The 27,338-nt window shown below is 35.1% G+C and overlaps 5 protein-coding genes and 1 long non-coding RNA gene across 7 annotated transcripts in view; 1 reads left to right on the forward strand and 5 right to left on the reverse strand.

Moving 5' to 3' along the window:
- Nucleotides 1–214: 214 nt before the first annotated feature.
- LOC135126272 (uncharacterized) lies at nucleotides 215–1,328 on the reverse strand. Its single transcript, XM_064052196.1, has 2 exons — nucleotides 1,154–1,328; nucleotides 215–1,102 (listed from the first exon to the last, which is right to left on the reverse strand). Exons 1-2 carry the CDS (start codon nucleotides 1,196–1,198, stop codon nucleotides 446–448), a joined length of 702 nt encoding a protein of 233 aa, XP_063908266.1. The 5' UTR covers nucleotides 1,199–1,328; the 3' UTR covers nucleotides 215–445.
- Nucleotides 1,329–1,751: 423 nt separating this feature from the next.
- Nucleotides 1,752–2,492, reverse strand: LOC135126277 (uncharacterized). Its single transcript, XR_010280025.1, has 3 exons — nucleotides 2,262–2,492; nucleotides 2,116–2,203; nucleotides 1,752–2,056 (listed from the first exon to the last, which is right to left on the reverse strand). It is a non-coding gene; the product is annotated as an uncharacterized LOC135126277 (long non-coding RNA).
- A 1,112-nt stretch (nucleotides 2,493–3,604) lies between these two features.
- On the reverse strand, nucleotides 3,605–5,639 carry LOC135126262 (embryonic polarity protein dorsal-like). Its single transcript, XM_064052183.1, has 6 exons — nucleotides 5,423–5,639; nucleotides 4,817–5,271; nucleotides 4,525–4,766; nucleotides 4,239–4,479; nucleotides 4,103–4,189; nucleotides 3,605–4,048 (listed from the first exon to the last, which is right to left on the reverse strand). Exons 2-6 carry the CDS (start codon nucleotides 5,250–5,252, stop codon nucleotides 3,678–3,680), a joined length of 1,377 nt encoding a protein of 458 aa, XP_063908253.1. The 5' UTR covers nucleotides 5,253–5,271; nucleotides 5,423–5,639; the 3' UTR covers nucleotides 3,605–3,677.
- Nucleotides 5,640–7,893: 2,254 nt separating this feature from the next.
- On the reverse strand, nucleotides 7,894–9,847 carry LOC135126280 (embryonic polarity protein dorsal-like). 2 transcript variants are annotated; one of them, XM_064052218.1, is made up of 5 exons: nucleotides 9,727–9,844; nucleotides 8,949–9,386; nucleotides 8,663–8,904; nucleotides 8,377–8,617; nucleotides 7,894–8,327 (listed from the first exon to the last, which is right to left on the reverse strand). In XM_064052218.1, exons 2-5 carry the CDS (start codon nucleotides 9,355–9,357, stop codon nucleotides 8,023–8,025), a joined length of 1,197 nt encoding a protein of 398 aa, XP_063908288.1. In that variant the 5' UTR covers nucleotides 9,358–9,386; nucleotides 9,727–9,844; the 3' UTR covers nucleotides 7,894–8,022. The 2 variants fall into 2 exon arrangements, with proteins under 2 accessions (XP_063908288.1, XP_063908296.1); XM_064052226.1 differs by having other exon boundaries at nucleotides 8,225–8,327; nucleotides 8,381–8,617; nucleotides 9,727–9,847.
- Nucleotides 9,848–10,106: 259 nt separating this feature from the next.
- Nucleotides 10,107–11,741, reverse strand: LOC135126295 (embryonic polarity protein dorsal-like). The gene is made up of 4 exons (XM_064052237.1): nucleotides 11,538–11,741; nucleotides 10,978–11,438; nucleotides 10,691–10,932; nucleotides 10,107–10,646 (listed from the first exon to the last, which is right to left on the reverse strand). Exons 2-4 carry the CDS (start codon nucleotides 11,405–11,407, stop codon nucleotides 10,176–10,178), a joined length of 1,143 nt encoding a protein of 380 aa, XP_063908307.1. The 5' UTR covers nucleotides 11,408–11,438; nucleotides 11,538–11,741; the 3' UTR covers nucleotides 10,107–10,175.
- A 1,046-nt stretch (nucleotides 11,742–12,787) lies between these two features.
- Kibra (kibra) overlaps nucleotides 12,788–27,338 on the forward strand; it is a 43,166-nt gene continuing 28,615 nt past the window's right edge. The window contains exon 1 of the mRNA XM_064052250.1: nucleotides 12,788–13,291. Within this exon, the coding sequence (XP_063908320.1) occupies nucleotides 13,164–13,291 (128 nt within the window). The 5' untranslated portion in view covers nucleotides 12,788–13,163. The remainder of the gene's footprint in view (nucleotides 13,292–27,338) is intronic.

Raw genomic sequence — 27,338 nt, forward strand, 5'->3', positions numbered from 1 at the left:
ACAAAAACTAATTCATTATCAATGACGTAAGTACCACTGGTACCAAGCTGTCTGAATCTTTTCTAGATGAGACATAGAAATTATCTAGAAATGTATTTGAGTAAATACTTTGTGGCTGTTTTGCGTTTTATCGCCACTGAATCATCCCACTATGTTTTTTTTTTGTTTAAATTGTTTTACTTGTGGAAGTATTTTTGTTATAAAGACATCTGCATTAAGATTTTTTATGTTCAGATATATTTAAACCATTTAAAACAAATTCATTGTTATTTAACAATTGTAAACTGCTGCTTTCCTACGCATGAGAGCAAATTTGTTCAAACCGTTTTACACCATACACGAACTTTCTCTATGATCCTCACCCTTAAGGGTGTTACTACGTCGACATCGACATGGCGCCGAGTTACGATCGCGTCATCTTCGTTGTAGCAACCGCCTTACGTCCCTAATCCCACTGCAACACACACACAAGAAACTCGTCTAAAAGTTCCACATGACTGTCAAACACCTGGACAACAATCTTTTCCAAATCTGCGACGATTTCGTCCTCCAGCAAAGTCAACTGGATTTCGTGCTGTTGTCCAACGATGGCTATAATCTTTGGCAAAGTCCTCTCCAAAAGCACCGTCATACCCAAAGCCTCAAACAAACATTCAGTACTATCCACCAGCAACATGCAGTTTTGTATCTTCAGTTTCACAGCGAGAGTTCGGTTTTGGGCCGCCATGAACACATTTTTGGCTTCGGAGATGATCCGTTGAGCTTTGGTGATGCCATCAAGGACCACAATTTTAGAATCAGTCAAGCTATTTCTCACTATTTGTTTGAAGTTTTCGTGAATGTGTTCTTCGCATGGTTGGATGTCGACTCCCGTTTCTTCGAGCGTTTCGGATATGATGAGTACATCTTCTTTTATGCTGTCTGTGTAGGTGTGGATGACTTCTGCCGCATCTAGCTCGTAGTTTGAGAAGTTGGTTATTAAGGTTTCGAGCTGGGTGGCTAAGCCGGAGAGGTAAACATTGATAGGGAAGTAAGTTTGGTCTTCTAGTAAGGTTAAGTGGTTTGCGACTTCTATTTCTAGAGATGTTTCTGTTGTTGATAACTAAGTGGGGTTGATTTATGAGTGGTTTAAAGTTTGTTTGAGGTAACATACCAAGAACAGGTTGAAGATGGTGAGGAGGTGTAAAAATTTGACCATATTTCGGTAGTGACGTGGATATTGTGTTTTTTCTACATATCTCTACTTGATTGATAAGATAACGCTAATATCTTGTCAATTTTTTTCTCAAGATAGTTCGAAATTTTATTAGGATATTTCGGTGCAATGATCATTGTAAGGTTATGCAATTATCTTATCTATCATATATGTTATCTCTTATCGTTTAATTGTGGGTAAATACTCACTTCTAAAAACTTAAATTAGGTCACTTATGTTGCGGTCAGACAGATAACGTTACTTAGGCACAATGTTACATTGTTTGCGTTTTAATCATAGGTTAACATTGCTCGTTATGTAAATTTTAAGAAATTATTGACTCTTAAAAAATTGTTACAAAAGATATGTATTTTCTAATATTCGCCAATGGAAACGGTTTATATTTTTTATCTATTAAATACCACATTATAAGTTCGCATGTGAATCGTGTTCAAGAGATTAATTTAGTTCCCAGAACACTTAAATCACTCAGATTTATATCCGACAATTACCTGTGAAGCACCAAACCGTTAAAAATAATTTTAGTAAAGTCACTAGATAGATAAAGTACCGCAATTGTGCGCCATATTGTGTCCGCGCCAAATTCAAAATAAATAAATAAAAATTAACGGACTCGATACTTGCGTACAAAGCGTAAATGTAGATTTTTTTCAAATAAACATTTATTTATGTTTAAGCGTTATTTGTTCAATGCACTTAAATGCCATTGATAAACATAAGGGGTGAGTAAAAAATATAGATGAGAAACCTTGCAATATCAGTTTATTAACAAAATTTCGGCCGCAATAGTTTCCTTCCATCTGCTCGCTTTGCTTCAAATTGTTGTTCAGAAAAATGTAACTAAAAGTAAATAGCATTTAACATTGTGCAATTACATATTCAAGCTTTAAACAAATTACTTCGCAAACTCGGGAGTTGTCGTTCAAATCGTCCCGGCCTATTAAATTCTCCCACATCTCTCTTCTAGTCTAACCCTATTACTAACACCTGTGCAACAATTTAAATTAGTTGAGAAAACTCAATTGAAAACTCAGTTGTAACCTACCTGTTGGAAGACGAAACAATCGGCTTTTATTTCCACACAAAGGAACACAACAACTTGGCATTTTAAAGTAAAAGTCATAAAACACAACAAAAAAACACAAACAACTTTACAAAAAACACAAACAACTTTGCAAAAAACACAAACGGCGTTTGACAATTAACATTGACGTTTGTCGGTCGCCATATTGTGTCCGAAATACACGTTCTCTCTCTAACACATTGAAACATTCAATTGCGGTACTTTGGTTATCTAGGGACTTTAAATTTTAGTGCACACATATACCATCTAGTGACACAGAACCGAAGCCTTCTTAAGTTTTGTGAATAGATAAATTGTCAAACTATGTACATAAGCAACCCAAATATCAGTAAGCCTGACCTGCGCAGTTGTGGCAAGCACGTCTGCTAAACATACAACTGTGTAACTGCGCCTTTACATCCACAAATGCAAATAAACTTCGTGATTTTATGTTTTCATATCGAATAATACTTGTTCATTGATAGTATGCAAATTATGAATGAGATTTTTTATTAAATGGCTGGATTAACCAACCAATCAGTGAAAACGCTGTTCTACCTGGGGTCTGTCCTGAAAAAAAAAGAGCTTTATACAACATCTACTATAAAATGAAGAGGAATTTACGCTAAAAATTCGTGGAAAACACAGCAAATCGTTTGATTTGGAAATACCAAAACTGAAAAGCTTAAGCTAGATGGTATCTAGAAGTCGTTACATAAATCAGATTGTTCTTACAATCTGATTAATATAGTTATTGCTGTTGTTCAATGGACGACAGCGACAATTTTCTTATCAATTAGTGCAAACGTCACGAGTAAATACATTTTTTACACACTACTACACTGAAAAGTGGGCGGCCTTGGCAAGATTGCAAGGTCAAAGGTCAATTACTGGGGAAAACCACGATTCTCGTGACTCATTATTGTTTATTGTGAATTATGCGAAATGATAAAAATTTGGTAAATAAAGATTTAGTTCGTCCTATATTTTTATAGTTTTAGTCGGTACCACCACGTAATGCGTCGTAATAGCTAACTTTTACGCGCATATTTTCTTCAAGTTCAGACAAGCCTGAAAAGGTGCCTGAAATGTTACATTATTCATGTTGGTACGTCACAGTGACGTCAAAACCGCGCTGAAATACACCTGGTTAATGATAAGTGTAGAAATTCGAAGGTGCACCAAGATATTCTGCGCAGAACAATATCCTTCAACTTTATCTTCCTACATGAGTGTTTATTTTTTTAGTTTCGAATTTTTATTTATTAGTTAGCGAGAACTCTTGCATAATGAATTTATCGCAATTTGAAAGGAGCGACACAAAGTTACTGCATAATAAATCTATTTATAAAATACTTTTGTACAAAAATTCGTGCTTATGATCAGTACAGTCAAAATTTAAATAACTAAGTATTCCTGGAACGATCCGGATAACCTCTCGGCCATGTCCAAATCCCCGGAACTTATATGAATGGGTTCTAATTCTATCTGGTTGCAGTCCATATTCAGTACTTGACAAATTCCGCTGGCACTGTCGAGATTAACGTTAGTACCTAGCGTAAAATCGTCGGAAGGTATATTCCAATTAGGTATTTCGCTTGGGGTATTTCTTCTAGAACCGGAATATTCAGTCTGGTTAATGTTGTTGACTTCTGGTTGAGCTGAGATCAAATTTTGCACTTCTGGTCCCGTCCAAGAACTTATATCTAGGAGAAGCGACTCATTCGTGTCCATTCTTGCCACTTTTGCGGGCTGATAAATATCCACTTCTGTTACAAACAAAACAATGAAGATTAAACGCAACTTGGTACCATCGAATTTACCTTCTCTAGACCTAGTCTGAAGCAATTGAGCAAAAAGCGGGTTCCCGTAAGGCAAGTTTTTCCTACTTTCCTTTAAAACTCCTGGTGCTAGAATTATATTGTCAGAAAAATCGCGACAAAAATTTTGAACAAGTACCTGCTTGTAGCGGAAGGTACTCAAATTCAGCCGGTGGACTTGCCGCTTCGTCAGTCGGTCGTACCAACTGCACCCACACTTTAACCGCATCCGTGATATTCTGATCGTGGTACTTCGGCGGTCTAAAACAAATCGCCGTGTTGTTGTAGATATCGTTGGCACGAAAAGTACCAAAATCTTCCCACACAACTTGGTTGTTCCTCGTTTCAAAAAAGCGAATTTTGATGTCATCTTTCGTCACCTGGAAGCCACAATTAGAGCGAGAACACCCACACTGAAGACTTACTTTAGTGCAAAGAAGAATGATTTGTTCGGAGTTTTGATTTTTACCATTAACGTAGCTGTTGCAGTGCGACAACCTATAAATCAACGGATCTGGAAGAGTTTTCTTGTTGTAAACGTGTTCACTAACAACTGGACTTATATTGATCCTTTGGCTCCTATTTTCACCAAGTAGGACAACCTGGACGCACAACCGCACCACGTTCAAATCCAAAGATCTAACGTCTTCTTTGTGGTCAAAACCCCCTACAAACAAAAAATCAAACCACCACTTTTAAATAAGTGTGAAAACGTACTTTCAAAAGGGTCGATATTTTTTTCCTCTCTAACCCTCAACGACTCCTTAACGTCAGCTTTCTTCACACACTGCACCGCCAATTTCGGGAAAGTAATTGTGGAGTTGGTGGCAGTAACCTCTTGCTCGAACGAACAAACCCCATATTTGCAGTTGTGACCTACCAGTTGGTGGGGGTGCTGTCTATAGGGTGGGTCTTTCGTAACGCAGGACACAATCACCACCAGTCGTCCCTGGTAGCCGTGAATCTGGACGGCAAACGACGTTTTGTTTTCCGGGGTGCTTGAGGCTCCGGGGATGGTTCCAGGTCTTCCTTCGCAGACGTACCGAAACCGGAGGGACTTGGAGGGTTGCTCGATGATCACAATGTAGGGTCGGGGGCGGTTTTCGGGCGTGAGGGGCGCGAGGATTGGGTGGAGGATCGTTGGAACCGACATGTTTGGAAGTGTTTTTAATCTGCGAAGATAAAAACAGCAAGTTAAAAATAAATAACAAAGTGTTTGCATATTATTGCATTTCTCAGGAAGAGCCGCGGGATTTTACCGGTAATGATGTCATCTTGTTGTCTCGATAATAACTCTAATCATAAATAAATCACAGCACTTACATTTTTTGTGATGTAGTTGTTGTTTTATATCATCATACACGATGGGTTATTGGAAGGGAATGTTTGCGGAGAAATTGGTTAAAAATTGGAGTGTCGTCGTACACTTTTGTATTGGGTCAACTAGCGCACTTCGTGATACGCAAGTTGCGACGATAGCGACTGTCGTAACCCAGTATGGGTTTACACAGTTATGCTGTTGTTTTGTCAAGGTTTCTTGCTTTTATATGGCATCAAGTGCTAGCGCGTCGACTGTTTTATAGAAGCGCGCCAAGGTAGAATCTGTTTTCATACTGAAATTTTTTTTTATTAATTTTTTATTTGGAAGCTTCTGCATACTTAATTCTCGGGTTATTTTAGTTTTATATTTAATTACATATACAAGATGTTCGGTACAAATAGCTAAAAAAATTGTCTGCTCACGGAAAAAACACTATATCTATTTTTTTTTCGTAGTGTAATCAAGTTTTCACCAAAGATAAAGTTATTACTCCTAACACCGATAACAAAATTATTGCACTGATAAAATTTAGGAAGAAATAGATCAGGTGGTTTTTTAATTTGGGAGCAAAATAAGTTACTTCAGTAATATTTTTGAAACATCTTGCATTACAATTCTAAAATCTCAAAATCGGCGATGCTGGTTTAAATTCCTTCTTATTTGTTTCTTGTTTCTGCGTTGTAATGACTCATTGATTGAATTGTTAAACAATCAATATCTTCAAAAGATATTTTGTCAACAAAATAAATTACTTCGTTAATCTTTTTGAACCATATTGTATTACAAATAATATAAATTAACATAACGTGTTACGTAATATTATTTGGGAATCAGACGTCATCTCAGGGCATATTTTTTAAAACATGTACATAATATGAACAGAATGAATAAATAAATAAATTTTAGTTGTGGTTCTGTAATTATTAAATCAATGCTACCGTCCATCAAAATTTAAAAAATTTCATGTATGTTTTAAGATAAATTGTGAAATATAATTCTACGAATTTCTTTTACAATAATCCGTATGTGTAAGATTAAAAATATGCATGCATTATTAAACCACAGATAAATAAATTTCAAGTTAGAAAGAACTGATTGACACAAATTGTGAAATATCGAAAAAACACAAAATTTGGCGTTACTAACTAGATCGTAGTGATTTGCATTTACCAAAAAGAAATACAAAATTTGTTTTTTAACGAGTTTCTGCTGTAAGTATGCTTCTTTTGACTTTTTACACCCTTAGAAAATGGAAAATCTACATTCCGTCTGTCTGTCTGTCCTCAAAATGTGTCTGTCATCCCCAACAACAATTTGATGTACTTGTGGTTTATGCATCCACCTTCAGTTTTTACCCTAGACATCCAGAGTTTCTCTAAAAAATCTAAATTGTACTTTTGTACCACTCCTTGGCTCAGCGGTGAGAGTGTAGTGCTAATAACGCAAGTTAGTTCTATCTATGACCGAAATTTCGACTTATTGTTGAGTGAATGGGTGTTCTTTAACCGGAGAACCTTAACTCCGGTCCAGAAAATATCTACCTGACTCTAACTGCACTTACTTGGTGCAGACACGTTTAATTAATTTTGGATTAGGACTTATCAAATAAAGTCAAAATCTGTCAGTGTCACTTTCAGAACCACCACTGGTCTAAATAATTAATGAACGCACGATGGGGCTTTAATGTGTAGCCGTACACACAACCGTATTTAAATTTCACCTGCCCCTTATGAGGGATTAAGGCGCTCCAGGTACCTTCGACCGGATTTGATAATCAAGACGCCTTAATTATCAAACCCATCAAGAATAGTTTCCCCGTCAAGGTTAAACAGAACTCCTGGGCTAACTACCTTGGGTGTGTTTTCCACTTAGAGAACTTGATACTGGGGGAGGGGGGCTACGGCATTACCATATCTCTCTGTCTTTTATTTTTATGTATAAATTTGGGTAATTTTTTACCGGAAATGTTTTCTGTTGTTGGGATGGTATTTCTGACTTACCTTGATTTAATGTTTTGTGCTTATTGTATTCTTCATTAGTGTCACACTAACAACGTGAAACTTACTGCTGTGGTTATATTTTGTCTAACTTGGGGAGGGGGAGAGCTAAGGGTGCATGCGCATCAGATTTTTCAACCATTTCTACTGATTTCTACTTTTGCGTTTTGTGAATTTGTGCAATAATACCAATACAAGTGAAAAACAGACAACCTTGGGTATATTGCAAGGTTAAAGGCCAGTTATTGGGGAGAACCAAGATCTTTCGTTGGTCATTTTTTTTGTGATTTTGCGAAATGATATATTGAAAATTTTGTAAACAAAATAAAGTGAAATGACTAAGATTTTATTAGCAGTTTTAGTAGTCATACGAAATAATGTAAAAACTTTTAATTTTCTCTACACAGTAATTTTTAAACATAATATCTTATTTTACTATTGGTTAGATAATCGCGAGATGCAACTGAAACAATCAATTTATTGCATAATTAATACATTTATTAACTATATCTGTACAAAATAAGTGCCAAAAATAAAAAGTACAGTCACTAAATTGTCATTTTCAGTACCCACACACACTGTCGACATTTACAATAGTACCTAGTCTAAGATCTGCTGAAGTATGCTCCAGTTAAATTATCAATTTGGGTACTTCTTACGGAAGAGGAGTATTCAGTTTGGTTAATGCTATCAACAATTTGAGCCACTTCAGGGATCAAATCTTCAATTTCTTGTAGAATCGAAGAACTCATGTCCAAAACAAGCTGATCTCTCGTATCCGTTCTTCTGCGCTTTGTGGTTTGGTTAATTTCTGCAGCAACGAATTTATCTTCTCGAGTTCTGGTACCATTCTCCGTCAATTCATCAAAAACCGGATTCTCGTCCCTATTCTCATTTAAAACTCTTGGTGCTAGAACCACACTGTCAGAAAAATCGCGAGAAAAATTTTGTCCGAGTACCTGCCTGCACTGGAAGATACATAAATTCAATCGGCTGGCTTACCATCTGGTCAGTCGGTCGTACCAACTGCACCCACACTTTAACCGCATACGTGATGTTCTGATCGTGGTACTTCGGCGGTCTAAAACAAATCGCCGTGTTGTTATAGATATCGTCGGAATGAAAAGTACCAAAATCTTCCCACACAACCTCGTTATCCTTCATTTCAAAAAAACGAATTTTTAAATCATCTGTCTTCACCTGAAAGTTGCATTTAGAGACAGAACACCCAAACTAAAGACTTACTTTAGTGCACAGAAGAATGATTTGTTCAGAGCTGTGAATTTTACCATCAACGTAACTATTACCGTGTGACAGTTTATAAATAATGGGCTCAATAGGAGCCTTTCCATCATAAATCGGGTTACTCACAACTGGCCTTATCTTGATCCTTTGGTCCCCATTGTCACCTAGCAAAACAACCTGGACACACAACCTCACCACGTTCCGTTCCAAAGGTCCAAAATCGTCCTTGTGTCCAAAACCCTCTGAAAACAAAAGTCAGGAAACAACAAATTAAAAACAAATCTACCTTCAAAAGGGTCCACGTTGTTCTCTTGTCTAATCCTCAGCGACTCCTGGAAGTTGCTCCTCTTTATACACCGCGCCCCCATTTTCGCAAAAGTTATAGTAGAGTTAGTGGCCGTAACTTCTTGTTCAAAGGAACAAACTCCATGGTTACAGTTGGGACCGACCAGCTGGTAGGGATGTTGTCGGTAGGGTGGATCTTTCGTTACACAAGACACATTTACGAGCAGTCGGCCCTGGTAACCGTGAATCTGGATGGCAAAGGAAGTTCTATTTCCTGGAGTGCTGGAAGCTCCAGGGATCGGCATGCCTCGCCCTTCCTGGATATAGCGGAACTTATGGGCTTTATAAGGTTGCTCGATGATTTCGATGTAGGGAAGGTTTTCGGGGTGGAGGACTGCAGGGACCGACATGTTTAGACAAGAATTTGAGAGACTTAGATCTGTAAAAATGAAAAAAAAAACAAAATAAATTGTTTGTACATTGTGGGTTTCTCCGGAAGAACCGCGGGTTTTTCCCCATGATGAAGTCATATCAGTCAGGGGCGTACTGGAAAGGGAGAGAGCGGGGGGTTCAGAAGCAAGTCGGGTTTGACAGTTAACATTAATATATTGATTAAACTTGTACAGAAACACATCTTAAGTTACTCAGTGATAATAAGTACACTGTGGTACCAAATAAAAATACAGCTTAGTGAACAATTATATTTTACCCTTCCTACCTCTAGGTGCGCCACTGGTTTCGATGATAACGTTAACCGTAAAATAAATTACAGTACTTACATTTTTTGGTTATGTAAATGTTGTCCTATTTCATTGCAATTTGTGAAATGCAAGCTGCGAAAAGAGTGACTGTCGTAACCCACTGTACTCCTAGGTTCACACAACTACACTGCTGTTTTTGTCAAGGTTTCGTGCTCTTATATAGTACCAAGTGCACTATTAATATGTAGAAACGCGCAAAGTTGTTCTCATGCTTCTGATTTCTTGATTTTTTAGTTCAAACAAAAGTATTTTTAAATACTAAATTGTCGGATTATTTGTGAAGATGGATTAAACCGAATGTAGGTAATGTTTGAAATTACGTGACCTGCGTGTATTGGGGGTTGCATGACCACCCATCGAAGAGTACTTTGATCGCCAGAATTAATAACTAATTATTGGTTTTGAAAGGTGCAACTAAAACAACTGCCTATTATTTACAATAGTACCTAGCGCAACATCTGCTGAAGCTATGCTCCAGTTAGATGATCACTTTGAATACTTCCAGAGGATGAGGAACACTCTCTCTGGTTAATGCTTTTGACATTTTGAGCCACTTCTAGTTGATCAGGGATCAAATCTAGAAGTTCCATAGGAAACGGTTCATTGATGTCCATTCTTGCTCGTTTTACAAGTTGGACAGTTTTCGTGTTCCTCCTCTTGCTCTCCTTTACAATTCCTGGTGCGTTTGTACAAGTACCTGTTGGTAGCGGAAGGTACTCAAATTCAACCGGCGAGCTTGCCGCCTCGTCACTTGGTCGTACCAACTGAACCCATACTGTAACAGGCTCCACGATGTCTTGATTATGGTACTTCGGTGGCTTAAAACAAATCGCTGTCTTGTTGTAGATATCGTCGGATTGAAAAGAACCAAAATCTTCCCACACAACCTGGTCATTCATCGTTTCAAAAAATCGAATCCTTATATCACCGTGTACCACCTGGAAGATACATTTAGAGGCAGAACACCCACACGGATACTTACTTTACAACCCAGAAGAATGATTTGTTCAGAGTTGTGATTTTTACCGTCAACGTAACTACTGCAATGCGACAACTTATGAATAAACGGATAAAAAAACAACCTCTTGTTATAAACAGGGTCACTGACAATAGGACTAATACCAATCCTTGTGTTGCCATTTTCACCAAGCAAGACAACCTGGACACACAACCTCACTACAGTCAAATCCAAAGATTTAACATCCTCATTGTGTTGAAAGCCCCCTGGAAACAAAAAATCAGAAGAGCAAAACACAGAAAGAGACGTACTTTGAAAAGGGTCGACATTCTTCTCCTCTCTAACTCTCAAGGACTCCTTTAGCTCAGCTCTCTTCAGACACCGTACCGCCATTTTCGGTAAAGTTATAGTAGAGCTAGCGGCCGTAACTTCTTCTTCGAAATAACAAACTCCAAATTGGCACTTGCGACCTACCAGTTGGTACGGATGTTGTCTATAAGGTGGGTCTCTTGTAACACAAGACACAATTACCCTTAGTCGCCCCTCATAACCGTGAACCTGGATGGCAACGGAAGTTTTATTTTCTGGAGTGCTTGAAGCGCCCGGGATCGGGATGGGTCTTCCTTCTTGGGTATAACGGAACCGGTGGTACCTGAAGGGTTGTTCGACGATTGTGATGTAGGGACGGTGTTGGGGCGTGATGGGAGTGAAAATAGTGTGGGGGATTTCTGGAAGCGACATTCTTGCAAGGAAGATTTTAAGAGTTTTGAATCTGCGCAGAAAAAAAAACAGTAAATTGAAAATACACTCTGTATTATATATAATAACGTATACATTGAAAATTGCGCAATAAACTTCAGTACGTACTTACATTTTTTTATTTCGTTATAACACGGTAGTAAAAGAAAAAAGTTTGTGAAGAGAGTGTTTAAAATTGTGCACGCGTGTGTTGGGTCAACTAAGACAATCTGTGATGTGCAAGTTGCAAACGAGTGTGGTAACACACTATAGGCTGTGGATTTACCCATTTATATTTATATTGGTGTGTCAGTTTCTGGCTTCCATAAAACTTGTATTGTAAATATTTCTGTGTATTGTGAGTTGCATCAGTTACAAGGGGCGAAAAATTAGCCAAAGGATGTAATAGAATACTTCCTACAACTTTTTTTCTAAAATCTTGCTCCGACACTATAAAATTTTTCCCTACTGGCTCTTTATGAAAATTTTGACCCTTTTCTTCAAAAATTGTCTAAAGATATCTTAGAGATTTAGACCTTCAGAAGGTAGTTTTGGTGTCATTTCATATGAGCAAGTTGATATCTATACCCCAGAATTTTTAGGGATCTTTCTCAAAAACTCCATTTTTCTCCAGTTGTCTTAGTCAAACAGTTTTCATTTGTGGTCAAATTATGTCGAATGTAGATCACTTTAATTATAAATAAAATTTGTCTGTAAATAATTTCGGACGGTTGCACGGTCGGAATCAATACATGATCGTTTTCGGGGTTGGAACCGTGTTAATTGAGTTTTTGGGCTCAACGTTTCGCACACTTTCGTAAGTGGCATCTTCAGGCGCAGGGTTAAGAATAAGATACAATTTGTCTGTATGTAGTGTAAATTTGAGGACACTTTGGACTTATCAATTATCAATTTCATATTACATTTAGTGAGTAATAAGAACGGAAAATTTATTTCTACAACGAATAATGCGGAAAGAATTTACTTTATAGTACTTAACCATTACACTTATTACTTGATAGTGTGATAATTTTCGACAGATCATCTTCGTAATCTCTTGTTTTCAGATAGATATAGATCACACCAAGAATTTATTGCTTCAGACTTGTATCAGATGATATTTCATCAAATGTTAATTAAAAATCCTTTAGTTTTTCATAAATGTTCTGTGTGCAGCAAGTCAAATCAGTTAATTTTGCAAAATAAGCGATAATCCTGGGATAATCCATGAATTCAATTGCTATCCGATTTAAAATTATGTTAAGGCAGCGCTCTGATTAAGCCCGGCACTTTTGCCGCTAGATGTCGCCTGTGTTGTAGATTTGGCGGTCGCAAATCCGGCAGCCGTTGTCTCCACCTCGTAAAAAATATGCGAACTATTCAGGCGCTATTAAACTTTGTGGAATGTGGCCTGTGGGACGGACCCTGACGCATTCCAATCGCATTCCTTCGCCCGTTGCGCCACGACCTTGTCATCCCCGCTTGGCGGCGTCGGGGGCAGAGCATCGCGTGCGCGTCGTGCCGCCGTCGAACCCGCGCCAGTGTCCCTTCGTCCGCGGCGGCGAGCGCCGTCCCCAGTTCGCCCATTCACCAGAGCAAGTGCGCCGCATTCCTTCGTCGAGAGCGGCCTCGTCCCATTGGCGGCCGCGGCGTGACGTCACGGCACGACCGCTCATGATAATGTGGTATTCAACATGGCCGAGTAGCTAGTGGTGTGTGTGCCAGTTGCTGTGGATTTGGATGGATTTTGCTGTGAATAATGCCCAGAAAACGGAATGGTGAGATACCCTTGCCCGAAGGTTGGGATTACGGCCGGGACTACGATGGGAAAGTCTACTTCATCGACCACAACTCCAAGAAAACGACGTGGATCGACCCCCGAGACAGGTAGGCCAGCCGCCCCCGGGCGCCGGGGCGCGCGGCGGCGCGCGTCGCGACGCCGCGGCCGCGCGACGCCAAGCGGTCTCCGGCAGGAATGCGCCTTATCGCAGGAATGCGCGCTTATCGCCGTGGCCCGAATCCCGGTGATGTAACACTGGGACAACACTCAAAAGTGGCACGAACAATTACACCGCTATGTGCTGTTATTGCCACTTTTTGCCTCCTCCTCCATAGCATAGGTGCATTGACCACTTTCACTCCAGTTGTCACAAGACACCGTGCATTCATCACGGGATGAATCCGGAGATGGGGACCACCACGTGCCACAATTTACCAAAAACCTATGCGGGAAACGCGCTTGTGCGGGTCGGGATTGGGAAAACGAACCCACGGAGACGACTTTCGGCTGAATTAGATTATGCTGTTCTTGTGATCATTCCACTTTTTTTTGATTTTCTTTCCTTGAAAAACGATCGGCTGCTGAAGCGTTTGCACACCAAGAGTAATCGGATTTGTTTAGTGGACATTTAAATGCAAATTGATAAACGGCTAATCCCTAGTGTCTGCTTTCCTATTCCTGCCAGCAGGACATTCTATTCCGTGTTCTGCATCATTTGCCTTTCCTGTGTTTTATTGCGCAAATATGTAATGATGTGAAGAACGTGCAGTTTCTTCCTTTTGTCAATGTTTGTACCCTCCATTGATCATTCCTATCCTATCTTTCACTTCGGATCCGAAAGTCGTACTAAATGTTTTCATAGATGTGTTAAAACCGGTGCTTCATACACAAATTATCTTCAGTTCTCTAGTGTATAACCAACACATAGTTTCGCTAAGTCTATTTGAAACATTTTCAACTGACGCATAAGTCGGAGAGTGCTTCACACAAGTGAAAAGATCTGTGTAGAGAAATACTCGAGATTCTTTGTCTTAACAGAAAATGAATTGACTTTTCGTCTGACTTGGTTATACACTAATGCAAACATTGTAAATAATATCAGGATGTGTTTCAAATGTGTAATTAGTTGGTGCTTCATACAGAAATTATCGACCTGTAAACTCTACGAACCCGTCTAGTGTGTATTGTTATGTTAAATTTTACACGTTAATCTTAGACATAGTTTCACTAACTTTATTTGAAACATTTTTAAGTGACGCAATAAGTCGGAGAGTGCTTCACACAACGTGAAAAGTTCTATGTAGAGAAGTATTTAAGACCCTTTGTGTTAAAGATAATGTATTGACTTTTTTTTGACTTGATAATACGCAAATGAAAGTTAAACAAAAATAATGAGTAATCGCGTGCTGTGTTTCAACTTCATTCAAGTTCTTTTAATGACGCACAACATTTCTAATATCCAGTGCTTCATATAGACTTTAGAGTGTTGAAAGCTGTCGAATAGAGAATTACTTCCTCTAACAACTGTATTGTTGAAGTAAAGTTATGAAGATTGTTAGAGCAGAATCCTGAAACAATATATATAGAAAATGAAAGTACGAGAATGTGGAAAATGAGATGAAGCAGCAAGAGAGTAGAGAAAGACTAGCACAGTGGAATGATGAGAATATTTAAATACAGTCTTTGGTTTATGTACTTATTAAAAATATATATGGGAGTATATCTCTTCATTCCTGCTAGCAGGATATGTAATTTTGCTTACATACGAAAGTATTGTAATAGGGTCCATCCGACGAGTGAGTACTTTCATGTTTTTTGGACGTTAAAGGACGCTTAGAGTATTAAACAGTAGGTCTTCCGTTTCCGTCTGTCGATCTGTCAAATTTTAACCGATTGTTGTCAAAATTTATATGTACGTTAGGAATATCATGTAGATGGTAAAAGGCTAAGCAAAATTTGTCTAATCGTCCCCACCAACAATATGCTAACGTCATCTCCAAAATTACCTTAGTAAATCTCATTTAAATTTTATAAATTGAAATAGGATAGGATCGAAAAGATTAATTTTAATGCTCCACTCGAGCCATTTTATACTTTAATAAAAAAAAACCTTTTATTCGTCATTTGTCCACTCATCATTTATGTCGAAAGTTCCAGCATTACACAATTTTACGAATTACATATCTCGTGCATGAATCACCCCGATCACAACAAAATGGTTTGTAATGCGAATAAAATGTAACTAAACTCTGATTAATTCCATCCGTAAGTTTTTTAGCTTCGGAGGTCTCCTAGGCAGAGAAATGCCAACTTCACTCAATAATCGAAGAAGCAGAAAGCGTTTTTGCCGTTTTCCTACTGGCAGGACATATTTTAACCATTGTACATAAATTGTTCTGCACCATTTGCTCTTCCTGTGTTTATGCACTGTAGATGCAATCTTCGAGCAATTTGCGAATATTTTGTTGTACGCTCGTAAAGGAATTTTGAATTAATTCGGCAAATTTTTTGGATTTTTTCAACACTACTTCATGAAAGTGCTGTATTTTTAATGTTGAGTCAACTTTGAATGCTTGGAATTTTGTGATTTAGTTGAGTTTTGGAAACCTTGAGAATTACAAGGTGCGAGATTTATAAGATTTTGGGACAGCCTGATGATAATTTTATACGTGTGAGTAGTGAAAAGTAATGCTTTTACAATCCATTCTTTTTTCGCTGACGTTAATGTACGAAAAAGTAAATAGTGAAACGCTATGTTTGAATAGTGATCTTTCGTTGCGATCGAGCCGCTCCTGTAAATGGAGTATGTTGCCACGCACTATGCCAACTCTAATTAGTGATCGGAACTAGTATGACAAGGCAGAGGCGTCTTTTGCAGAGTTATCCGAAGTCGTCAAGATTTTAAAACGATTCTGGTGAACAATTTTGCATGAGGAACGTGTTCTGTAATCGTTTTTTAGAAATGAATGGAATTTTGAATGTTAACTATTTATTAACACGAGAGGCTGCTGACACCTTGTCACCTGCCAAATCACGTAAATGTTTCGTAAATTGCAGTAAGAATTGGTCTTTTCGGTGGAAGTGTCTAACACGCGACGTACAGTCCTGTTAACACGCTACAAATTTCGCATATGTCATTCAATCAGTCCATACCGTGTAAACAAGCCTTCCCGAGTACCACGCATCTGCTTGCCCTCTCCACAACCCCACCCTGCCACCTTCCGACAACAGCGCGTCCAAATACCATGTCGCATTACCATACAATAGCCACTCCATATAAAATAACAATTAGAGCGACCTCTGACCTCACTTAGCTGGCCTACATCGTTTAATTGTATCGACAATTCTCGGCGATCATTTGCGTAAATTATCACCAGGTGGGTGTGTCCGTCCGCATCCCGTCCACTTCCAGCCGGGTCAGCCGAATCAATGAACTTTTTTGGTCAAAAAGAAAGGAAAAGGATGCATGGATGGATATTTATGACATCATAAAAATTAAGCGGCAGCCGAAGTCGTTGATTTTTATGGCGCCGCCGCGCGTTCGAAAAATGCAGGAAACAAAAAATTGACCTCAGGTCAGCGACTGGACGGCTCTCGGGTGACTCGGAAAGAGCGGATTCACGACGCAAGGACACTTGCCGCTCGTAAATCAGGGGGATTTGCGACCTCTGGCCGAGGTGATGATGGGAACACGCCGGAGGTGGCGCCTCGGCGGGAACCAACCGCAAGCGGCGGCGGGGCGGGAGACGCCCCGAAATTTGCCCAGATTTATGGGTGGGTTCGAGGAGCGGTGATAAATGTGGCCGGTTGATGGGTGGCCAGGTGGCGGCTCGACCGGATTACTTCCCCGGAACACGCAGATATCACTTAGCAGCCAAAACCGTGGGAAAACATTTTGATTCGTAGTTGGCAATGAAATTCGAAAATGACATTGACAGTTAAATGTCAATTGGTGGTTTGTCAACCGAAGGAGGAAAGCTTGTCAATAGTAATAATAATAAAACTATTTGGCTAGGGCTTACACTCATGTTTCCTCGACGTTTCATGACAAATAGAAATAGAATATAAAAAAAATAGGTTTCGCGATTCCGTCTGTCTGTCGTCTGTGTATGAATTCCACTTGATTTTTTTACCTTAAACATCTAGATTTTTGGAAAAAACAAAATTGTGTAGTAACTTTTTACGACATAACTTTGAAACTACAACACTGAATACTCTGAAATCTTCCAAACGTTTTAAGGTTATCCCAAGCATAGCAACTCGTTAATTAAAATGTATCCGTTTATCCTTCTCTCTCAATTGATGACGTCAATGTTACCACAAAATTTTTTAAGGGAAAAACTTACATGGAACATACGTGATCTCTGAAACTACTGGACTGATTATTGTCAAATTTTGTGTGTATATTAGGAATATCATGTAAATGGTATAACGCTAACCAAAATTTGGATAATCAACACGACCACCAATTTGACGACGTCATTTCAAAGAATTCTATTTTAAAATGACTTAAATGTTATACAATAATATACTCCTATACTTGTGGTGTACAAATCCGCCTTGAGTTTTTTCCCTAAATGGCAAATCTACAAACCGAAAAATAAAAATTTCAAAAAATTGAAAAATTCCCAAAATTGAAATGAAAAGAAAATCGAAAAATTTTAAAAACCGTAAAACCGAGATTTAGAGAAGTCGAGAATTTGAAAAATCGAAATATCGAAATCTAAAAAATTGGGAAATTGAAACATCAAAAAATTTAAATTTAAAAAATTATAACAATGAAAAATCAAAAAATCGAAAAATTGGAGAACGGGAAAATTGAATGTTCTAAAATTGGACTAGTGAAAAATTGAAAAATCGAAATATTGAAAATTTCCAAAACGAAGTATTTCCACTCTAGATTGTAAAGTGTGTTACATTGTTGTGTATATATACACAAATCAAAAAAAATGGTCGACCAAGTAAAAACCAGTGCCCAAAAATTTAAAATATATTTAATGCAGAAAATCAATGGGAAGAAATGCTTTTTGAAAAATCGAAACATCAAAAATTCCAAATCCCAAGTCTAAAAATTGCAAGATCGAGCATTCGAAACATCATAAAGTTGAAAAATCTAAAATTTAAACAATCGAGAAATCAACAAACCGAACATTCTAAAATTTAGAAAATCGAAAAATTAAAATAGTGAAACATTGAACAATTCCCAAAATTGAAATGAACTGGAAATCGAGAAATCGAAAAATTGAAAATTCGGAAAATTGAGATTTAAAAAATTAAAAAATCGAAATACCGAATGTCTTAAAATTGAAAAATTTTAGGAGTAATAAAAAAAAATGAAAAATTAAAGAAACGAAAAATCGAAAATTGTAAAAAACTGAAAAATCAAAAAATTAAAAGATCTGAACATAGAGAACTCGAATAATAAAAAATCGAGAAATCGAAAATTTGAAATTTGAGAAATTGAATCGAAAAATTAAAAAATCCCAGAACTGAAATATCAAAAAATTGAAAAATGGAAACATTGAAGAATCATCAATTTTAAAAATCGGAAAATTAAAAAATCAAAATGAAAATCCGAAAAGTCGAAAAATTGCAAGATAAATCGAAAAATGTACAATTTAAACAATCGAAAAATCAAAAAATCGAAATACCTGAAAATTCCAAAAATTGAAATACCGAAAAATTGATAAATCCATAAATCGAAAGTTTGAAAAAACGAAAAATCGAAAAATAAAAAATTAGAAACGTTGAAAAACTCAAAAATCGAAAAACCAAAAATTGAGTCGAAAAAGTATAAAAAAAACTGAAAAATAGAAACATTGAAGAATTAGAAGTTCAAAAATCGGAAAATTTTAATTTAAAAAACAATTAAAAAATGAAAAATCAAAGGAACGAAAAATCGAAAATTCGAAAAAACTGAAAAATTAAAAAAATAAAAAATCTGAAAATAGAAACTCGAATAATAAAAAATCGAGAAATCGAAAATTTGAAATTTGAGAAACTGAATCGAAAAATTAAAAAAACCCATAACTGAAATATCAAAAAATTGAAAAATGGAAACACTGAAGAATGATGAATTTTAAAAATCGAAAAATTCAGAAATCGTAAAATGAAAATCCGAAAAGTCGAAAAATTGCAAGATAAATCGAAAAATGTACAGTTTCGAGAAATCGAGAAATCAAAAAATCGAAATACCTGAAAATTTGAAGAAACGATAAAGCGAAAAATTAAAAATTAGAAACTAGTTTTCGATTTTTAAAATTCATGATTCTTCAGTTTCCATTTTTCAATTTTTTGATATTTTAGTTATGGGATTTTTTTTAATTTTTCGATTCAATTTCTCAAATTTCAAATTTTAGATTTCTCGATTTTTTATTATTCGAGTGTCTATTTTCAGATTTTTTAATTTTTCAGTTTTTTCGAATTTTCGGTTTTTTGTAATCGAAAAACTAAAAATAGAGAACTCGAAATATAAAAAATCAAGAAAACGAAAATTTGAAAATTCAAAAATTGAGTCGAAAAAGTATAAAAAAACTGAAAAATAGAAACATTGAAGAATTAGTTCAAAAATCGAAAAATTTTAATTAAAAAAAAAACAATTAAAAAATGAAAAATCAAAGAAACGAAAAACCAAAAATTCGAAAAATCTGAAAATAGAAACTCGAATAATAAAAAATCGAGAAATCGAAAATTTGAAATTTGAGAAATTGAATCGAAAAATTAAAAGTCCCAGAACTGAAATATCAAAAAATTGAAAAATGGAAACATTGAAGAATCATGAATTTTAAAAATCGAAAAATTCAAAAATCGTAAAATGAAATTCCGAAAGGTCGAAAAGTTGCAAGATAAATCGAAAAATGTACAATTTAAACAATCGAGAAATCAAAAAATCGAAATACCTGAAAATTACAAAAACTGAAATACCGAAAAATTGATGAATCCATAAATCGAAAATTTGAAAAAACGAAAAATCGAAAAATAAAAAAATTAGAAACGTTGAAAAACTCAAAAATCGAAAAGCTAAAAATAGAGAACTCGAAATATAAAAAATTAAGAAAACGAGAATTTGAAATTTGAGAAATTGAATCGAAAAATAAAAAAAAATCGTAAAATGAAAATCCGAAAGGTCGAAAAATAGCAAGATAAATCGAAAAATGTACAATTTAAACAATCGAGAAATCAAAAAATTGAAATACCTGAAAATTCCAAAAACTGAAATACCGAAAAATTGATAAATCCATAAATCGAAAATTTGAAAAAAACGAAAAATTGAAAAATAAAAAAATTAGAAACGTTGAAAAACGCAAAAATCGAAAAACCAAAAAAACAGTACTCGAAATATAAAACTCGAAATAAAAAAATCAAGAAAACGAAAATTTGAAAATTCAAAAATTGAATCGAAAAATTGATATATCGGAAAATTGGAAATTCCAGAAACTGAAAAATACCAGAACTGAAATATCGAAAAGTTGAGAAATCAAAAGTTGAAAAATTGAAAAATCCAGAAATTTAAAAAATTCCCAAAATTGAAATGAAAAGAAATTCGAAAAATTTAAAAAGTCATAATATTGAAATCTAACAAATTTTTAAATCGGGAAATCAAAACACCAAAAAATCTACTTTCAGTTGAAAGTGCGAGGGAAGTTCTGCCTAGATAACCTGAGGTCGACTTTCTAAGGAAGTATATTAATCGAATCCATCAGATGAACTGGCACTTTTATGTTTTCTCGACGTTTCATGACCCCAAGAGTACGAAAAAAGTAGTCACTCGTCTGTCTAGCGTCTGTGTCGATTTTTATTTGACACGTCATCTGCGGAACTACTGGACCGATTGTTGTCAAATTTTGTATGTAGATTAGGAATATCCTGTAGATGGTAGAACGCTAACCAAAATTTGTTTAATCATCCCCACCAACAATTTGATCACGATTTCAAAGAATTCTATTTTAAATAGACTTAAATGTTATATAATAATATTTAGAACATTTTGTTTGGCTATGGCTTAATTAATAAGTTTAGTCCTCTGTTTTAGGGCGACAAACTCATTAAAATCAAACAAATTTCTACGTGACATTCTTCCGATGCATAAACAAGCACTTGAAGTTAAAGCTTATTATTATTGCTGAGAGATCATTTTTTCCCGTTGGTTATCTGCTTTAAATAAATATCATAATTTTTCAAAGAAGCGGAATTTGTTGGACTTGTACTTCAGGAGCGAGGGAAATTTTATCGAAATAAACTTCAACCAATTTTTTTAATTCGTACACAAACCGAAACCGAATCTTCGTTCGGACGCTAGTTATCAAAGCCACCCAGATATAAAAGATTTTCGCCCGCACTATGTATACTCCTGATTAATAATATGCTAAAGTAGAGTCTGCAAAATAGTGAATTTTGTATGTATATAATTTCATTTAAAGTGGATACAGATACACATGTGTGTTTGTAGGGCACTTAATAATTGTTCGATTATAAATTTCAATAGCGATCACATTGATTTATGATCAGCTAACGATGTAAATTATTAGCACAAATAAATCTTTTCTGACCTGCTCTATTTGATGTTTGACTTTTTTGACTTTTGATATTCTTCGCATTTGTCACTTTCGACATTTATTGATGAAGATAAATTGTTTCTCGTTTCTTAGACTTGGTAAATACACCGAAAAATTATTGTTGTTCCTATTCGTAAATCACTCCTAGAGTGTCAAAAAGTAGGTTTTCCGTTTACACACGTTTGTAAATTTTAAATTCGTGACGGGAATTCTGTAGGAACTACCAATATTCTCGATTGAGAATATCGAAGGCTTAATTTAGAGCACCGGAGTTGTAACCTTAATTACGATACGTTTAAGTGCTAAATGTGCTTGCGAAAATAAACGGGACATACGTTTCATGCCGAAATCCACTTGTTAATATTGACTTATCATAACTAGACGTTCTAAGAAGAAAATGATTAATTTTTTCCACAATTACGATTTTATTTTTTCTGGCCTGGGTAATAACAGCATAATCCCTCTAGTATCATCAATATCTGGTACACTTTTTCGATTTAGCCTTATCTCGCTTCCTTGTGCAACTCATGTGACCTGCCTGCACAATTTCAAATATTGTGAAAACCGAGGATTTAAATAAAAATTCTGTGTACTTAAGTACGCTAAAGTACATAAACCTTGATCACTTGACGCGGAGTTATCAGACGATTTAATGATTCAATCATACCCACATTTTTTCGTCATATTGATTTTCGTCAAGATTCGGGATCAAAATAAAATTCCACAACTATTAAGACAACATTTCGTCAATTTCTTTTCATTTTAATAATGTCAGATCTAAAAATGTGTTCCGCGAATTTTTTCGTTGTAAACAATTCCAGTGAATAATTTTGGGTATTTATGTTATCTGCACTATTATGAAATGATTTATGTGACTGTTTACTATTTTGTCCAAAAAAGCTGCTTGGTTTTGCAAGGTAAAGTCGTAGACTTTGATCGAGAACTTGTCAAAATTGTCTAAATTTGATCAGTTTATATAACGAAAATCGGTCACCAATCGCTGAAAAAATCTGTAATACATGTCGCATTGTAGTTGTAATCGTTGATCAAGAATTTCCTCGAGTGTTTTCACGCGTTTTTTGATTGTCGGTTTGGAATGTCGAAGTCGACTATCAGTAGCGACTCGCTCCCACTCGAGGAAGAATCCACCTGACAAAAAAACGGAAAAATCCGTCCGCATTCGTAAACAACCTCAAAAAAGGCGACTAACAGTACTCATTGTAGTACTCTCTATTGTTATGTGTAAGCTAATTAAACCCCAGATGGAAAGCCGCGTTTCCTCGCTCAGCGGAAACTGCAAATAAACCCAATTTTCCAGCAACTCTGGACGATTATAATACCTCGGCTCAATCCTGTCCCTTGACCCTGAGTCCCTTCCCGCTCGCCAGATGTCGCCCCTGCATTCCGTTCTCACGGCCGCCCCGATTGGCTTGCCCCAGGTCGGCACCCTCGCCTTCGCCTCACCCTCGCCATTCCGTGACGTTTCTGTTTTTGAATGTAAATGAAACGAGCATTATTTATGTTTATTGCGATTAGGAATATAAAATTAACCGGTTGTGCTGCTGCTGCGAAGAAAAATCGAAGCAACGGGTTCGCCTCCGTTAAAACCCGAGCTGAATTTCACAATTTTATGGTAATTGGTGGAGAGAGATAATTCCGTATGTGGAATTTTAATTGCGGTTATATTTAGATGTCGCCGCTAACCTGCGCGTCGGGCCTCCTACGGTTTTAAATTCATGCTGCGTTCCGGAGGAGAGGGGCCGTGCAAACGTCATTTTGTACGATTCAATTTGCAATAAGTTTGCGGAGGTGCTAGGATGGGGACGGTTTAGTGGGGGTGGAAGAAATGTGTGAAGTTGAAGTCTCGAAGACATGAAAATTACCGCAATTTTGACATCGATGTAAAAACTGACACAGTCAATTACTTAGACCTTACACTGGTACCAATACATCTAGAACAGCTGTGCGCTCTCTCTTTCCGGATTATTTTCTGAAAGTCTGCATTACCTATGGCTAGCCGGAGAAAAATGGAAAATAAACATGATTAGTCAAGTTTTACTTATTTGTATGGTCGTATTTTTATCATATTATAATTGCTAAAGTAGAGACCAGGAATTAGTGAAGAGTGACTTTCTGTTTCCAGAAGTGTTTACTGGAAACCCTCAATAAACCATCTAGAATTATTGTAATGATGATTTACAGCCCGGATCTTCTCTCCTCTTGTCTGAAGGAAACACAGATTCCATGAATCAGACGTTTCCTTATTCCTGGTCTCTACTATACCTCTGAATATAGGCGTAATCATATTTTTGAATAGTTGCTTCTCATCACTTCATCTTTTTAATAGTCTGGACGTGATGTGTTAAATTAGAAATGCTTGAAGACGAACACAAGAATTGATAATAATCACTGAATACTGACATTTCGAATATTTACAGATAGAGTGCAAATAGTATGAGAAGCACACCACGTTTACTAATGACATGTCACTTACGTTCTGAAATCGGGGGTTAGTACGAATCCCTCTCTACAGAAGATGCAAAACTTCTCGAAGTATTTCCACTCTAGATCGTAAAGTGTGCTACATTGTTGTATATGTACAATTAAAAAAAAGTCCGGTCCGCACAATACAATGAAAAAAAGCACCATAAAGTTGAAAAATCTAAAATCTAAACAACAAACCGGAAATTCTAAAATTTAGAAAATCGAACAACTAAAATAGCGAAAAATTGAAAAACCAAAAATTTGAAAAATCGGGAAGTCGAACTGTAAAAAGTCGTAAAAACGAAATATTTCATTTTAAAAATTTGAAAAAATGAAAAATCAAAGAAACGAGAAATCGAAAATTCAAAAAAATCGAAAATCTAAAACCGAGAGGTCGAAAAACCGATAATTTGAGAAATTGAATCGAAAAATTTTAAAAATACCAAAACTGAAATATCAAAAAATTGAAAAATCGAAACATTGAAGACTTATAAATTTTAAAAATGGAATAATTCAAAAATCGTAAAATCGAAATCCGAAAAGTCGAAAAACGGCAAGATGAACCGAAAAATCTAAAATTTAGAAAATCAAAAAATGAAATAGTAGAACTTGAAAAACCCAGAAATTGAAAAATTCCGAAAATTGAAATGCAATGGAAATCGAGAAATCGAAAAACCGAGATCTCGAGAAATCAAAAATCCTAAAATCGAAAAATTGTTTTAAAAGGTTGAAATAATGAAAAATCGAAAATTAAAAAAATCGAAAAATTGAAAATTCCCAAAACTAAAACATGGAAAAATTGGAAATTCGAAAATATAAACGAGAAGTCGAAAAATCGATCAACTGAAAAGTAGAAAAATCAAAGAATTGAGGGAAAGAAAAATCGATTAATATTGAAATCGAAGACTCGAAAAATTAGAAACGTCAAGAATTAAAAAACCGAAGAATCGAAAAATCAAAAAATCCTAAAACTAAAATATCTGAAAATAGAGAACTCGAAAAATAAAAAAATGTGAGAAATTTTATCGAAAAATTCAAAAATCGTAAAATCAAAATTCGAAAATCGAAAAACTCTTAAGATCAATCGAAAAATCTAAAATTTAAACAATCGAGAAATCAACAAACCGAGAACTTTAAATTTAGAAAATTGAAAAATTTTTTAAATCGAAAAACCGATATCTCGTAAAAAATTTGTAACATCAAACATCGTAAAATCGAAAAAGTTTTATTTTAAAAATTGAAAAAAAAATCGAAAAAACGAGAAATCGCAAATTAAAAATCGAAAAATTGAAAATTCACAAAAATTAAATTTGGAAAAATTGGATATTCAAAACCTAAAACCAAGAAGTCGCAAAGTCAATAAACGGAAAAGTCGAAAAATCGAAGTATTGAAACATCAAAAAATATAAAATTTAATAAACAATAATTGAAAAATCGAAAAGTCGAAAAACTGCAAGATCAATCGAAAAATCTAAAATTTAAACAATCGAGAAATCTAAACCAAAAAGTCTAAAATCTAGAAAATCGAAAACTGAAAACGTGAAAATTTGAAAAATCCAAAGATTGAAAAAATATCCAAAATTGAAATACCGAGATCTTCAAGAATCGAAAATTTGAAGCATCAGAAAATTGAGATTAAAAAATTAAAAAATCGGGAAATTGGAACATCAAAAATTGTAAAATCTAAACATTTTTGTTTTAAAAAAAATTGAAAAATTAAAAATTAAAGTAACGAGAAATCAAAAATTAAAAAATTGAAAAATTGAAAATTTTCAAAACTGAAGTGGGGAAAAATTAGAAATTCCTAAATCTAAATCCGGGAAGTCGTAAAATCAATAAACTGAAAAGTCGAAAAATCGAAGAATTGAAGCATTAAACAATGGAAAAATCTAAAATTTAATAAATCGAAAAATTGAAATTTTGAAGGAATTAAAAATCGAGAAATTGATAAATCCATGAATCGAAAATTCGACAAAACGAAACGATCAATAGAGAAATCGAAAAATTGAAAAATTAGAAAGGCTACGAATTGAAAAACTGAAAAATCGAAAAATAAAAAAAATCTCACAACTGGAATATCAAAAAATTTAAAAATCGAAAAGTCGAAAAACTGCAAGATCAATCGAAAAATCTAAAATTTAAACAATCGAGAAATTAATAAACCAAAAATTCTAAAATCTAGAAAATCGAAAACTGAAAACGTGAAAATTTTAAAAATCCAAAGATTGAAAAAATATCCAAAATTGAAATACCGAGATCTTCAGGAATCGAAAATTTGAAGCATCAGAAGAGAAATTGAGATTAAAAAATTAAAAAATCGGGAAATTGGAACATCAAAAATTCTAAAATCGAAACATTTTTGTTTTAAAAAAAATTAAAAAATTAAAAATTAAAGTAACGAGAAATCAAAAATTAAAAAATTGAAAAATTGAAAATTTTCAAAAATGAAGTGGGGAAAAATTAGAAATTCCTAAATCTAAATCCGGGGAGTCGTAAAATCAATAAACTGAAAAGTCGAAAAATCGAAGAATTGAAGCATTAAACAATGGAAAAATCTAAAATTTAATAAATCGAAAAATTGAAATTTTGAAGGAATTAAAAATCGAGAAATTGATAAATCCATGAATCGAAAATTCGAAATTAGCAAAACTGAAATGGGGGAAAATTGTAAATTCAAAAATCTAAAACCGAGAAGTCGAAAAATCGAAGAATTGAAGCATCAAAAATCGAAAAATCGAAGGTTTAATAAAGCGTGATAAACTGAAGGAATAAAAAATGGAAAAATTGATAAATTCATAAATCGAAAATTTGAAAAAACGAAAATTTTAAAAATCAATTAATAGAGGAATCGAAGAATTAGAAACGCCAAAAATTGAAAAACTGGAAAATCTAAAAATGGAAAAATCGTAAAACTAAAATATCTGAAAATAGAGAACTCGACAAATTAAAAAAAATCCTAGACCAAAAATTTCAAAAAATTGAAAAATCGAAACATGAAAAGTCGAAAAATTACAAGATCATCAAATAATCTAAAATTTAAACAATCTAGAAATCAATAAACCAAAAAATCTTAAAAATTTAGAAAATCGGAAAATGAAATAGAGAACTTGAAAAA

This window comes from Zophobas morio, unplaced genomic scaffold, assembly GCF_036711695.1.
Source record: "Zophobas morio isolate AGI-343-1 ecotype UQ-CSIRO unplaced genomic scaffold, CSIRO_AGI_Zmor_V1 ptg000002l, whole genome shotgun sequence".
Taxonomy (NCBI): Eukaryota; Metazoa; Arthropoda; class Insecta; order Coleoptera; family Tenebrionidae; genus Zophobas; species Zophobas morio.